Genomic DNA, 16,714 nt, shown 5'->3' on the forward strand with positions numbered 1-16,714 from the left:
CATACTCAGCGGGAACAAGGAACAAGACTACAACACATGCACTGAGGGAAACAGAAAAGCATGCTTAAGGCAGATGCTTATTCATTAATGTTAACATGTAACATATTTGAAAACAGAGTACTATAGGCCTTGTTTCTTGAGGAAGCAAACTAAAAATAAGGTATACTAACTAGGATAAGTTAGAAAACAAGGGAAAAGAGGTTGAATCTAAATACACAAAATTTAATTTTAAAAAACACCTTGTTCCCTCAACACTACACTCTCCCATGGTTTCTATAAGTTAACAATATATATCCATTTTTATTTTCAAGGCAGGGAAAATCTGCAAACCTTTTTTACATTACCTGTGTTTTCTATCTGAATACTAAGGCCAAAGAAATAATAAGAAACAAGAAACATCTCAGTAGGTATTTCAAAGTAGATAATTTTATAGTTAAGGATATAAAAGCTTTTAGCTCTACCCAATAGAGTTACTTGCTTTATTTATGGGGCCATTATAGAAACGATTCACTTGTTTTATGAAGTAAAACTATGGTAATGGTTAAAAGTGATAATGCTTGGGGCAAATTAGCAGCATGATCAGCATGATCACTCTCACATTATTTTCAAAGTGAGAGCTTAATTGAAAACACACTTTAAGAACTGAAAATAAGTGATTTAGGTAAAGCAGACTTATGATCTTAGAACCCTGGATTTTCCACATCATAGATTTTATCACAATATGTTATTGTTTATTCATGTGTTTGTATTTAAGGTAAAGGATGGATATAACCAAAGTAGCCTTGTGCTGAGTTGCACCCTCAATGCCTAGCATGATGGCATGCGATAGGTGTTTGTTAAGTACTTATTTAATGAAGGAATGAGTAAATTAATCTGATGGACTCTTGAACTATCAATGTCTCCCAGGGAGATATATCATTTTTTGAGGATTATAAAATGTTAGGAATGATTATGAATGTTGAGACTATATCATCTGTCTGAAAATACATGTAATCATAACTATGTTCTATTGATAACTAATATCCGTAAGTCTGGATGTACCTAACGTTCTTGAGAATAAAGAGGAAAAAGAAAACATAGGAAACACCACCATGAAAAGTAAACTTCAGGGACTTCCCTGGTGGCGCAGTGGTTAAGAATCTGCCTGCCAATGCAGGGGATATGGGTTTGATCCCTGGTCTGGGAAGATCCCATATGCTGTGGAACAACTAAGCCCATATGCCACAACTAGTGGGCCTGTGCTCTAGAGTCCACGCACCACAACTACGAAGCCTGCGCACCCTAGAGCCCGTGCGCTGCAACTACTGAGCCTGCGTGCTGCAACTACTGAAGCCCGTGTGCCTAGAGCCGGTGCTTCACAAGAAGAGAAGCCACCACAATGAGAAGCCCACGCACCGCAACGAAGAGTAGCCCCCGCTCGCCGCAAATAGAGAAAGCCCCCGCGTAGCAACTGAGACCCAACATGGGGGGAAAAAAAAGTAAACTTCATTGAAACTGCTCCGTTAACTGCATAGAGAGCTTAACTCTAACCTGGTTTTACAAATAATACACAGATGTCCATGCTGAAAAGCTTAAGATCAGAGCAATAGTAATATTCACAAATAAAGTGATAAGTAAATGAGAGAGAAGATTCATTTGTTTTCATTTTCTTTCAGATTAAATTATAATTTAAGCCTTAATGTTGAAGTCATACATAGTATACCCTTTAATTCAGAGCACTGAGCAGAGCCATACCTGTCAAAAGAATCTGTGGCTACTTTGTAGAGATAAATAAAGAGTTTACTGCAGTGCCGTAGAGTGGGTGACACTGAATCCATCAAGATTACGTCTTCCTCTAAAAGTCTCTGAAATGGCTGTGTATTTGAGGGGAAGACATTCATGGGGCTTATTTTTCTTAGGTCTGAGAAACAGCCAAGAAATCGAACGGCATCTGCCAACTTCTCATACTGAATCTCTGTTTTGAAGAAATGAGAGTTGGCCGGCTCATAGCGCATTGCTGCAGTCAATGTGCAGAACACAGTGTGGAGAAGTTCAAACACTTGATTCTGGTTCACTTTCTCCCAGCCATTCTTGGGTGGTGAGCTCAAAGATCTTTCCATAGCAACAAGCAAGGACGTAATGTACACAAATCCTCCAACTTTCCTAAAAACTGTTCTTGAACGATGGCTTTCTCGAAGGACTGACAGGAGGGCCTACAGGGGACAAAGAAACAACACAAACAAACACAAACTTATAATTCAAATTAAAGAAAAATAACTGTACATGAATGTCAAAGGGGAATGCCATTCTGTGAACATCTGATATGAGTATTTTTGTCATTTACCGAATAAGCAGTCTTATGAAGCACGCCAAATATTTTGCTAATTAAAAAGTGCCATATTAAAAGCAGAAGATCGTTTTAGAAAACACTATCGCATATTGCTTTTGACAGAATAATGGATATATCCAAATCCTGGCCGAAAAACTTTTCCTATATAGTTGATGAATAATGACATCAATGAATTCAGTGATTTTTACAAAGTAATTTTATTAAATAAGTAAAATACATATTCAAGTATAATTTTACACAATCATGAAAACTTACGACTGTGTGTATACAAAATGATTTATTCTAGAAAGGATCAGAGAGATGATCAGGGAAGCCAAGAGCTGAAGTATTCCGATTCATATAAAATGACCATATCCCGATGCTTTGGAAAGAGCAGTCACTTCAGAGGAGTTATTAGACATTCTCTCTTGCAAAGTGAACTGCAGCCTGAGGGCTGAAAGCATGCTCTTTCCCAGAATAGCTGTTAAGGCCAAACAGGTAAAACAATCTTTTATAACTATAAGTTATTTTCTGAAGTGTCATACTTTTAACATAGTTTATTATTAAAAATAACACATTATAAAATTACTTAACATTTTATGGGGCACTTACTATGTATTAGGTATTTCTTTAAGTGCTTTAATACATTAGCTTATTTAATTCTCTCAATAATCCTATGCATTGGAACTATTATTATCCGCACTTTAGAGATGAAAAATTGAGGCCCCACGTGGTTAAATAATTTGCCAAAGGCTTATACAATGGCAAAGATAGGATTTAAATCCAGGCAGTCTGATTCCCCTACTCATGCACTTAACCATGAAGCTATACTGCCCCAAACAGCAATTCGAAATCTGTTTGCAGATACACAGGCTCCTTTTCCCTGTTTCAGCAACTGAAACACCATGAGAACTTAATTTTGCTTAAGATACAATTTACAATCTTCCCAGTCATTACATTTGAAAAGGCCATTTTATTAAAATATCTCATACATTTCTAATAGTATTTGCAAAAGGGAAAAGCTAAATATTCATATATATAATTACCTTTTTCAAATATACTATTGATACTTTAGAAATTATGAGATTCCACTGTACATACCTATACCTTATTATTTTAAAAGACAGAAAATGTACAATCTGTATATGTAAATAAAATTTAGAAATACAGTGTATTTCTTCCATTATTCTGCAGTTAGTTTCGTTTCCGTATCTTCTCAAATTTAATAAACTGTACTCATAATATCAACTCCTATTTACAACAAGACTTCATAAATTTTTGTTATTTTTAAGCATCTTATAACCTAGCCTGAAGGTTAAATGCAAGGGCTAGAGTTAGAACGCTTGGGTGGAAATTTTGACCCCAACATTAAAAATCATTTCACTGTGGTCAGTTGCTTAACCTTTCTGTGCCAGAGTTTCCTCTTATGTAAAATCTAGACAATAATAAGAACTTACTTTACAGGAAATACATGTAAAACCCTTAGCAAAGTGCCTGGCATAAAAACCCATAACCATCATCATCTTCAAAAACACACTGGGGAAAAACTGGACATGTATTATTTTATATATGAGGAAGCACGAGTTAGGAGTCAAAGTAATATGTACAAAATTGTATCGCTGGTCAGAATTATGATAGGGGTCAGAAAAACAGTGCTTATTAATCCTTAGTCCAAAAGTACTCTATGTTGTGTGTTTCTGGGTAAGTTCACCTCCTACTGCCTCAAAACTGGTTACTCTGTTGGCACTGTGACATTATCACAGCATAATCTCGGTATCTGAAAATTTCAGATACCATGAATAACTTAATATCCTGCTTAAATCAATAATTAATGATAATGTAGCAAATGCCAAAGTTACAAGGAGATATAGATGCGAGGTGGTTAATTAGGCAAAATCATCAGCTACATATTCACTCCATTTGCATAAATCTAATGCTTACAATTCAAATTTGTACATTGGCAGAATTATAAAATACTACATATTACAAATTAAACTACATAGGTCTGTGGTTGTCTCAACTGAATGGAGACAGTGAAAAGCAATTCTGAATGAAGCAAAAATGGAAACTGAAACTGGAATCCCAAATCCTCCTCGCTGCTTTCCAACACTACTTCATGCCCTCAAAGCAGTGGAATGCTGGAGCCAGCTCATACTGGTCTGGAGAGCCAACAGTTTTATTTTTGGAATTCTGCATACCAGTTGTTAAAAACATAACCATAATTAAAAATTAAGTTCTATAAATTTAAAACTAAATTAATTATTGCAAAAACAAAAGTGGTAAATACTCAAAACTGCACTTCTTAGTTATTTTCTATGTTTTATTATTATTTGTGCCCTTGAGATATTATACAATGGGGTGCTACTGTATACCTCTTCCCAAGCCACATTCAGTAACACATTAGCTGCCTGAAACAGGTCACAGTGGGAGTATTGACACCATGGAAATCAGTAAATGCAGCAATATCAGGACCCCCTCCTGTCTTCCTCCTGTCTCAGAGTCAGTTACCACCATTTACCAGAACAACACTGTTTCAAAATTACAGGTCAGTTAATTGCCTCTTGTTGGCTTTATCTACCAATATTTTACAAATCCAATTACAAAGGTACCAAGAAAGGAGGAAAATGTATGTTTAAAAAGCTGGCAACCTTAATGACTTTTGAAGGCACTTGTTTTTACCCCACAATCCCCTCAAATATACAAATGTTCCTCAATATTGATATGCATGTGGATGTCTTCCTTGTCTAAGAGATAAATTGTGGTCAGATTATTCTTGCTTTTAAGTTAAAATGCACACTCAAAACTGTCATTATGGGAATTCCCTGGCGGTCCAGTGGTTAGGACTCCTGGCTTTCACTGTCAGGGCCTGGGTTGAATCCCTGGTCGGGGAACTAAGATCCCACAAGCCATGCAGCCAGGCCAGAAAAAAAAAAATTGTCATTATGCTCAAAACAGGGTGAAACATACAACAGCATAAAGAAAAACACACAAATTTCTCATTACTGATGAGAAATTAACTGAATAAAGCAAAAGTTTAATAAAAGAAATACATGATTCTAGAAGGAAGCTATACTTCCTGTCATGTGTGTGCCAGGAACAGGGTGAGGGTCCCAGGAGAGGAAGTCAGAGGGAAAAGAGATAGCTGTCATCCCCAGGGCCCTTGGAGGTCAGGTTAGAGACACTGGCTTTTCTTCAATTATTATTTTGACATAATTTTAGACTTGACGAAAAATTGCAAGAATAGTTCATAATAGTTTTAAGTCATTTAAAAACAGCCACAGATTTTAGTAGTAAAAATCATACCAACACACTTATCAAACTTACTCTTAGGATGTCAGTCTTCAGCTGCAGTTCTGTTGGTGGGGCTGAGTGCATCAACCCCAGGAGCGTGCCCATGTCATCATCCCCATTTGGAGAAAGCACCAACTGCTGGATCATCATCAGGGCATGCTGCCGACATTGTGGGTACCTTACTATATTATGTGCACATCTTGCACCTCCAAATTCTCGAAAAATTCCTTGGAGGAAGGAGAAAAAAGAACAATATGGGCTAACTTAAAACATTCTAAGCCAAATGAATTAAAACCTGATCTTTTTGTAGAAAGAATAACTCTGAAGAATGCACATAAAATCCACCCAGCTATTTCACTTTTCAAATTACAATAGAAAAATCTCCTTTTAAATTTACAATTACAATACAATACAAAACTGTGGGTTGTCAGCAAAGGCATATACAAATTTTCGTAGATTTCCTTTACGCAAGAATACCCTGGGGCTTCCCTCGTAGCGCAGTGGTTAAGAATCTGCAACTAAGCCCACGCGCCACAGCTACTGAAGCCCGTGTGCCTAGAGCCTGTGCTCTGCAACAAGAGAAGCCCACACACCTCAATGAAGAGTAGCCCCCGCTCACTGAAACCAGAGAAAAGCCAGAGCGCAGCAACGAAGACCCAATGCAGTCAAAAATAAAATAAATAAATTTGAAAATAAAAGAAAAGGAGAGAGAGGGAGCAACTGTAAAAAAAGGAAAAAAAGAAAAAAAGCATGTCCTGGTATGATCAACATGTCCAACTTCTCCAAATCCAGACTATTCGGAAATTTCATAGGTAGATACCAAAGAGGCCAATATTTTTATGTAGAGGCTTTACTGAACAATACTTGAAATCAGTTTAGTAAAAGGCTTTTAGGGGCTTCCCTGGTGGTGCAGTGGTTGAGAGTCCGCCTGCCGGTGCAGGGGACATGAGTTCGTGCCCCGGTCCGGGAGGATCCCGCATGCTGCGGAGCGGCTGGGCCCGTGAGCCATGGCCGCTGAGCCTCCGCGCTGCAACGGGAGAGGCCACAACAGTGAGAGGCCCGCGTACCGCAAAGGTAAAAAAAAAAAAAAAAAAAAAAAAGGCTTTTAGATGAACAATATTCCAAATAAATGAGGTTTAAACTGAACAAGGCTTCTAAAACAGTAGCAAGAAAACAATGGAATAAATTATTCTGCAATGAGAAAAATTACAAGGAACCAAACTTTATTAGTTAGTAGAGCACACAAACAAAAAGAAGACAAACGCTATAAACAGAAAGCATTAGGCACTGCTCTGTCCCAAAGGCTTTACGTAGATTGATTTATTTAATCCTCACCCCCTACTACACAGATGAACATATGAGACACACAGAAGTTGAGTAACTTCTCAAGAAGTTGAGTGGCCAAGGTCAGCCATACAGCTAGCAAACAGCCAGCAGGATTTATGCCTATATAGGCGCGTTCTATAGCCTGTGCTTTTGACCATGAATGATACTATTCTTATGTCAAATACCATCTTTTGAGTATATAAAAAAAATGGACCAAGTGATCTAAATCATCAATTAGTATTTCCTCCAAAGTAACTGTTCTATCCTTTATACTTTCAGAGTACCTTGTATATGCCACTATTGTAATAGTTTGTATCAAACCGTCTTAATATTATTTGCTTATATATTTGGTCCCCCGTTAATTTGATATCTTTTTTTTTTTTTTTTACATCTTTATTGGAGTATAATTGCTTTACAATGGTATGTTAGTTTCTGCTTTATTTCCTTCTGGTCTGTGTTTCAAAAAGTGTTTCCTGAAGGAATAAATGTCAAGTATATTTTGTGGAAGTGGCCACTGTTCTCTCTATTTAGTGACTTTCTATTTGCTAACTTCATAAGAATTCTATAACCTTGAAGTGAGTGTAAGTCATGTGCCTGAGAGTTAGCACATGGAAGGCCAGGTTTATTTACTTCCTGGTGGTCAAGTAGTGCCCATTAGACAATCATAATAGCTAATAATTTTTGAATACTTACTATGAGTGAAATACTATTTTAAGTGCTTGAGATCACACAGCTAATAACATCTCTCTTAAGAAGGAAAAGACAGTCAATAAGAAAAGAACTTTGTGAAAATGTCTGGCATGCTGGGAGATGGATTAAGCGACATTTGGTCTTATAGGGTCAACTCTTCAGTGGAATTGTTCAGTCTCTTCCTATGTAACTCTAGATCATGTCATAAAAAGCTAATTTGCGAAATAAATTGTTAGTACATCCTCATTACATTTCTATTTCAGCTAACTAAATTTAGTTAGTGGAAATAAGGAGATTATGATACCACAGACAAAATGTTAGTATCATACCCATTAAATTTTATCACACTTATTGTTTGTATTACCTTCTAAATTCATTCAACTCTGTACTGGCATTTACCAAAACTGTACTTAAATAATTACTTATACAATTATGTGTTTACATCTTTCTTCATCAGGTTGTAATTCCTTTGGGGCAAGAATTATCCTTTTTTGTGGGGCTGCCTTGGGTCTTCGTTGCTGCGCGCGGGCCTTCTCTAGTTGCGGTGAGCGGGGGCTACTCTTCGTTGTGGTGCGCGGGCTTCTCATTGAGGTGGCTTCTCTTGTTGTGGAGCATGGGCTCTAGGCGCGTGGGCTTCAGTAGTTGCCGCACGTGGGCTCAGTAGTTGCAGAACTAGGCCCTAGAGCGCACAGGCTTCAGTAGTTGTGGTGTGTGGGCTCAGTAGTTGCAGTGCGCGGGCTCTAGAACACAGGCTCAGTGGTTGTGGCGCGCGGGCTTAGTTGCTCCATGGCATGTGGGATCTTCCCAGACCAGGGATCGAACCCGTGTCCCCTGCATTGGATTCTTAACCACTGTACCACCAGGGAAGTCCAAGAATTATCTCTGCATTTTGAACGCCTACCATGGTGTCTAGGACACATGATATATTTTATATGTTGCATGTTGGGCTCCTCCGCATTCAGGCAAATAGGCATGCATTTGTGTGTTTGCTAGTTCATTTATTTGTTCATTAACTCATTCATTTCTAGCTTGCCATAACACTTAAAATACAATTCAAGTTCCTCAGCATGGCCTAAAAAAGCTCTATATGATCTGGGCTCAGCCTACTCATCTGAACTCACCTCCTCATCACTTATTCCTTTCAAGTTGTATTGACATTGGTGCCTGGGAGGTTTCTGACATTGGCTGAAATTTTAAGTAAACTTTTTCAAAAGCAAGTGTGATATTTTATGAATACAGTTGGACCGTTTATTAATGACAGGTAGAAAAAGAATGAAGAAAAGTTGAGATTAAAGATAAACAAAAGATTTACTGAATCCATTTTTACCTGGGAGAGGCAAGTTTTATTCTTTTCAGTATTTCCCTAAGGTTGTAACATTATAATACTCTGACTTGAATTACTAAATAATTAAGAGAATCACCATGTTTTGGAAAATATTTAAATAAGCAAAGTTATTTGATGAAGAGTCTGTACTATATAAGTAAAAAAACAGAAAAAGAATACTTCAAACACAAGGCATACAATAAAATATAAGAATATATTTTGAAGTAATAATAATGTTATATATTTTGCCATTCATAAACTTAGGAAGGTCAAAAGTATTGCATTTCTAGAGATATGATAGTGCCATCACTGAATCAGTAGTTTTTCCTCTAAGAGACAGGAGCATTTCAGAAGCAAGAATCATTACAGAAGACAGACCAGAGGTAATATCCTCCCAAAGCATTTGCTAGAAAATTTTCTAATTACCTGCATTTGTGTTTGATCCTTGAAGAAGCACTGTCAAGGTCTCCATGACCAACAAAGCCAGGTGTTTTTGGTCTTCAAATGAACTATTATTTCTTGAGTCCCCTAGGAAAAAAGAATTAAAGGTCCAAATCACAGAAGTTATAAGCTTACTTTTTTCTGGATTTAGCATTTTTTAAATAATTTTAAAAATAATTCCTATCACTTTTACCATCAACACAACTTACATAATACAGCCTTTAAAAACGATACACATGTCTACCAACTACCAAAAGTGAAGTCAAAATCAATGTTCATAGATTTCATTTTGGTGTGGCTAGAAAGCTAGAGCTACCTAACAAATATTAAAAAGGAAAATGCCAATCAAAGTAAAATGTATCCTTCTCACAGGTGCTTTCCTAATCAAGGAGGTCAACAGAAGAATGCTAGATTTTAATGCACCAAAGAGAATGAAGAGTTTATGAATAGTGCTGTCTATTCAACTTGCATTAATTCATTCAACATGTTTAATACTAAGTGCCAGATACTACTATGCTTTAAACAGATTTATCAGGAAGGACGAAAAACATCAAATTTAAGGTACCTAATGATAATACATATGTGTATATATAATATCACTAAAAAGATATATTTATTTGCTCTCTATAATTAATAAAAACATTTCAAGGCACCTAAACATCCCAACTGTTTCTAGAAGCATTTTTTTTTTCCCTCTTAGAAACAAAGTAGTAGACATTGGTCACGTGGATCATAAATGTTTTCCTCAGTTTTTACCTTAAATTCTCTTCCACCACGACATACTTCTGTACCCCCCAACCCCCTGCCTTTCCCCAATTCCCTAACAGAGGTTGAATGAACAAGTTAACCTGTGGGAAACATTCACAAGGATCTCATAATAAAGCACATTATTAAGTAATTCAAATCAATAACAAAATGACAGGCAAAACATGAACAAAACACCCTGCTCAAACCCCTTTGTCAAATAAAAATAAAATTATGGAAAGTGCTTTACCTTGTTCATGTAGTGCCTGAGTTGGATCCTTCAAGAGGGCAGCATATTTGTGCAAAAGGTTTACCATGACCTCCAGAAGGCCCACCTCCCTGAACACGTCTTTAAATATGTAGTCATGTCGTGTAAACTTAAGAAGTGTTTTCATTGCAATAATGCTACAGTGGTAAGAAGAGCTAGATTTTAAGAGGATGCTAACACTAATAAGTTCTTTACAAGGGATATAATTTAAGCTAAAAACGACAAACTCCAGCATCTCGAAGTATTTGTTTTGTACTTCTGGGAGTTTAGAAATCTTTTCTGCAAACTGTGACAGTGTGTGCTGTGACTCTAGGATGAAATAATTGGCATTGTCAGCCATGTAAATATTTGTGATGGCATCAAGAATGATGTGGGCAAGGAAGTTGGTTTTTGCTTTTAAAAATGCATTCTGAAGAACTGCAAAGGCCTGGACGTTTCTCACACTGTGACCTAAAATAGAAAACAAGAACACAAAAGTCAGTGCTATGTGATATTTTCAACATGGCAAACAAGTCTATTTATTTATTTTTAAAATATGGAATTTAATAAATTTATTTATTTTTGGCTGCATTGGGTCTTTGTTGCTACACGCAGGCTTTCTCCAGCTGCGGCGAGTGGGGCCTACTCTTCGTTGTGATGTGCTGCCTTCTCATTGCCGTGACTTCTCTTGTTGTGGAGCACGGGCTCTAGGCGCACGGGCTTCAGTAGCTGTGGCACACGGGCTCAGCAGTTGTGGCTCGCGGGCTCTAGAGCACAAGCTCAATAGTTGTGGCGCATGGGCTCAGTTGCTCTGAGGCATGTGGGATCTTCCTGGACCAGGGCTTGAACCCCTGTCCCCTGCATTGGCAGGCAGATTCTTTTTTTCTTTTTTTGGTAAGCAAAATAATATCTTTATTAATTTAATTTTTAACACCTTTATTGGAGTATAATAGCTTTACAATTGTGTGTTAGTTTCTGCTTTATAACAACGTGAATCAGTTATACATATACATATGTCCCCATATCTCTTCCCTCTTGCATCTCCCTCCCTCCTACCCTCCCTATCCCACTGCTCTAGGTGGTCACAAAGCACCAAGCTGATCTCCCTGGCAGGCAGATTCTTAACCACTGTGCCACCAGGGAAGTCCCAAAAGAAGTCTATTTAAACAGATTATGAATTGTAACATCTATCAACTATTTACTAAGAATACATCCTGTTTTCACAAAAGGTCTTCTTTGTCTTCAACAGGTTCAGTCATTTAATTAAAAATAAATAACACTAATTAAGCTTTTAATGCAGCATTATGAATATTCTGATTCCAGAATAGTATATATTGAAACATCAGACTGTTTTAGAAAAAATAAAGCAAATTATACAGGTCTAGGCTTCAGAGTTTGGAAATGTGCAGGAGTGTTACTTTTTATTATCTGTAAGATTGACCTTGACTATAAGAACAGTTACCTCTCAATGTGAAAAGACTTTCAGGCTGAAGAGGTAACAGGCATGAGAACAGCAAAAATGGCAGCAGGAAAACAGGAGGGGAAAAAAATTCTCTAAGTTCCAGTTTTACATTTTTAATTATAACATTAGAACTTTCATGAAATTTTAATTTGGAAATTTATTTTGTTTTCAAGCTGGAAGTGCAATTTGTTTACATACACATTTGTTAAAGCAATTTATGGCCAGCTACTAGCTATATTTATAAATATCTGATTTTCAAACACACCAACTAGAAAAAACAAAAATCTGTATATAATAGCTCCTGTGAGGCAAATTAGTGACAATCATTATAAAGAAATTAACATAGGAAATATGTGAGGCACATGAAAACAAGCGTTTGTCTATAAAAACTGTCCCCAGGTTCACAACCATTAGGAATATAAAGCATTTGCAAGAGTGACCAAACAGTTAACACAGAGCCTTACAGAATCAGCTGCATTTCAGAAATAGGATAAACACAGAACGAGGAAAAATATAAAATGGGTTAGAAAGACTACTCAGAAATTCTGGTTTGGACATTATCTGAAAAATGCAAAGATTTAAAAAAATCTTCAGTCTATACGTGACTTTAAATTTGTTTGTTTATAACATACAAACTTATTCCATGTGTGCCAAATATCAAATCCTTACTTCCAGTTCCTTATTAATGTGATGCTTGCTCTTTTTGAGTACATCTTTACTTTTTATTACCTGCAGGTAGTCAAAAACCAAGCTTTGATAGACTGATGAACATACAAATGTACAAGTCTGACTACGTGTGATTAATAAGGTTAAAGAATAACTCTAATCAATATTTTGCATCTTTGGGCTATATGACAATATCATTTCTCACCATAAAGAAAGGAGTTAGAAAGAGCTGAACTTAGGGTAATGTGGGAAAATTTAGATTTTTCCGAGTTTAATTTTCGTGATCTGGTTTTAAGTGATGTCACTGACAAAACATAAGGCATGGGGCTTCCCTGGTGGCGCAGTGGTTGAGAGTCCACCTGCCGATGCAGGGGACACAGGTTCGTGCCCCAGTCCGGGAAGATCCCACATGGCACGGAGCGGCTGGGCCCGTGAGCCATGGCCGCTGAGCCTGCGCGTCCGGAGCCTGTGCTCCGCAACGGGAGAGGCCACAACATTGAGAGGCCCGCGTACCGCCAAAAAAAAAAAAAAAAATGGATAAGGCATATTAACCACCAACCCCAAAGAGCTGAACTGAACACAATATGTAAAAATACACACAATTAAAAGTCAAATGTAAAATGTGGTAATCCTCGCATATAAAGATAACAGTAGAAATGCAGTGGTCAGAGGAATTTTGGCTCTTTGTAATTTCTTTTTACTTACAGTAAGTAAGTAATGAATCTGCTCTGATTCATTACTTACTCCTTAATCCCCCTTTTTATCCAATTCATCTAGGGGCCATTAGCAAGTAGTTAAAGTAGGTTGATCAGAGTAAATGACCAAGGAACATCAAGACTAACTGGTCTCCAAGACCAGCTTCAAGAGCAGAGCATTTTAACCAATGCAATCAGTCTTATAGTAACATGTAAAATTCAATCATTCCTGTGACTAATCCAGAAAAAGATTCTGTAATATTATTTCCAAATTTAGTACACCTTATATACAATGAAACTAAACAGAATCTAATAATTTGGCTTTCTATCAGGAAAAACGATCTAAAGGAATGTCAGAACTCTAATTCCAAAATTAGTGGCATACACATTTGAAGTGTTGATGGTATCAGGAGTAATTATTCAGGACTGTCATAGCCATTAAATTCCTACAATATTTAATTGGGAAGGGAGCATAATTAAATCTAAAAGATAATTAAAAGATTGCTCTATATGAGACAGGAATATCCCCTAAATATTGACACATAAATACTCTAATATTTTAACTAAACAGATATATCCTGTATAAGTTTCAAAATTTGCATTAACTGACTAAAATCTGTTTAGCACACAAATAACTAAAATAAGAGTAAAGTAAGGAAATCATTCTAACAGATGACAATTACCATCTCATTACTCTCAAGTCTATATAAGCAGAAACAAAAGAAACTAATTATTCTAAGGTTTAGAAGAACAAGTGTATATACAACAAAGAATAGAGCTTTCCTATTTTCAGAATCTAATGTAAAAGTGAACGCTTGAAAAAAGAGCTTATATGACACAAGCATAAGCAAAATGTAAAATGAAGTAAGAATAAAGGTCTGAATAAAGAAATGCAAGCATTCATTCAGTAAACACACACTGAATATTATTTTTCAGATTCCAAGTCACCAGAGTTAGATTCCATGCAACACTGCAGAGGACGGCTCTGAGGAGTAGAGATGAATAGAAAGGTGAACAGTTACAAAGACTCCTATGGTAATCCAGGTGAGTGATCTGTACAGCCTCAACTAAGGTAGTGGCAGTAGGGCTGTTACCAGAAGGGAGGAAATTAATAAACGTTTAGGAAGTATAAGACAGAAAGTAACGAATGAATTACACATGTGAGTGACCAATCAGAATGACAGCTGGCTATAGACAATCCTCAGGGTTATACTCCCGCAAGCCAGCTGAACATCAGCCCTGGCCACATTGGCATCCAATATAAAGTGAACCAGAATAGATAAAAAGCTCTCAAAAGTAAACCCATGGGGCTTCCCTGGTGGCGCAGTGGTTGAGAGTCCGCCTGCCGATACGGGGACACGGGTTCGTTCCCCGGTCCGGGAAGATCCCACATGCCGCGGAGCGGCTAGGCCCGTGAGCCATGGCCGCTGAGCCTGCGCGTCTGGAGCCTGCGCTCCGCAACGGGAGAGGCCACAACCGTGAGAGGCCCGCGTACCGCAAAAAAATAAAAAAAGTAAACCCATGATGAACAATGCAAGGCACTTTGGTTACTAGCGTGAACAAAAATACGAGAAAGGAAAAAATACATTATCCTTTTATATTGGTTAATGTGTTATGAGAATTAATGTGTTACAAGACAATGTTTGTAAAGGTGAAGCCACAGAAAAGTTCTGAAAAAGACAGGTATGGTCTTTTTTTATGAAGAGATATATTCTCTATTAAACATGTATTAAAAGAACTCGCTGTGTTTAGGGAACAAATTTGGAAGCTATGAATTACAGAGTACAACCTTGCAAAGATGTTTCTAGCATAGTTAAGGTAAAAAACCACCATGGCGTTGTTATTAAACAGAAGGACTGCTACATTTTTCTTTAATTTCCTTCTTTAGAAAAATCTATCTGCTGGTGAGGATACAAAGTTTTATAAAAAGCATTTTCTATATAATATAGAAACGGGAGTCATTTTCAAGCTTTAACATACACACACAGATACATTTACCAGCTTCACTAATAACTCAGTCTACTTTTTCTTTTAAATTTTATATTTCTATACTGTTTCACTTGACCTAAAATCAGCAGTAAAAATAAGGTAGGTAAACTGTAGCTATGTATAGAGCAATATAAGGCAGATATATTCATGTTTTCTCTTTTAAATGTAATTATCAATGAATGGGTAAAAATTCCTTGGTAACAGGAATTTTCTTTTCATAGATAATGAAAGGGAAACCAGTGACGTCAAAGAAAATATTCCCCAAAGTACTGCTAAGAAATAACTGACAAAAAGTATGATAGTGTCAAATATATCAGAATATACACAGCTCCAACTTATAAATAATCCAGACCAAAGAGTTAAAATCTGTAAAGGACTATCACTGCCTCATTCTATCAATGTTTAATAAACATGGCCTCATCACAGCTGGATTTCCTCATCTCCATTCCTGTGCAATAGTCCATTATCTCTTCTATAAACTACAACAAGCAATCCAAAATGAAATTACAAAAACAATTTTATTCACAACAGTATCAAAAAGAATAAAATATTTAAGAATAAATTTAACAAAAGAATTTAAAGTTCTATACAATGGACACTATAAAACATTGCTGAGAGAAAATACTAGGACCCAAATAAGGGATAGTTGTATGCTCATGAATTGAAGGACTCAATACTGTTAAGCTGTCAAGTCTCTCCAAACTGATCTATAGATTCAATGTACTCCCAACGAATATCTCTACAGGCTTTTTTTTTTCGTTTTCAATAATTGACAAATTATTAAATTCATATGGAAGTTCAAAGGACCTAGAATAGCCAAAATAATTTTGAAAAGGAAGAACAAAATTGGACAACTTAAATGACTCTATTTCAAGACTTTAAAGATATAGCAATCAAGACCATATAGTATTGGCTTAAGGACAGACACGTTAATGGAGCAGAACTGAGACAGAGTTCCAAATGTATCGTTAAATAATCTTTTTCAATAAACAGTCCTAGCACATGTGCATATCCGTATCGGGAAAACAAACAAACAAACCTTACTTCCTACCATATACAAAAATTAACTTGAAAGGTATCATAGACCTTAGTGTAAGAGTTAAAATATGAAACTCCTAGAAGAAATCAGGAGATCTCAGTGAATTTGGGTTAGGATTTCTTCAGTATGAGGCAAAACCCACAAAATATTTTAAAAGTGATAAATTGGACTTCATCAAAATTAAAAACTTGTGATCTTCAAAGATATTACCAAGAAAAGGCACAACAAGACTAAGAGAACATACTTACAAAATGTATGTATCTTATAAAGGACTTATCCAGAATATCTGAAGAACTCTTAAAATTCCAGTAAAACAAACAATCCTATCAAAAATTAGACACAGAGATCTGAACCAAAGTAGAGACACAGACAGCAAATAAGAACATAAAAAGATGCTTGAAATATTTTAGAAAAAGGCAAATTATATTTTAAAAGAGATACTATTACATACTTGAATATCTAAAATTAAGACTAATAACACCAAGTGTTTCT

The 16,714-nt window shown here is 36.4% G+C and overlaps 1 protein-coding gene across 8 annotated transcripts in view; it reads right to left on the bottom strand.

The window, feature by feature from the left end:
* The window catches only part of WDFY3 (WD repeat and FYVE domain containing 3), a 264,702-nt gene that overhangs the window by 123,546 nt on the left and 124,442 nt on the right, over positions 1-16,714 (bottom strand). For all 8 annotated transcript variants that reach the window (XM_073805420.1, XM_073805422.1, XM_073805421.1 and 5 more), the window contains 4 exons: positions 10,375-10,842; positions 9,366-9,467; positions 5,633-5,826; positions 1,735-2,192 (listed from right to left, as the gene is read on the bottom strand). In XM_073805420.1, coding sequence (XP_073661521.1) covers positions 1,735-2,192; positions 5,633-5,826; positions 9,366-9,467; positions 10,375-10,842 — 1,222 coding nt within the window. The remainder of the gene's footprint in view (positions 1-1,734; positions 2,193-5,632; positions 5,827-9,365; positions 9,468-10,374; positions 10,843-16,714) is intronic.

This window comes from Tursiops truncatus, chromosome 5, assembly GCF_011762595.2.
Source record: "Tursiops truncatus isolate mTurTru1 chromosome 5, mTurTru1.mat.Y, whole genome shotgun sequence".
Lineage (NCBI taxonomy): Eukaryota > Metazoa > Chordata > Mammalia > Artiodactyla > Delphinidae > Tursiops > Tursiops truncatus.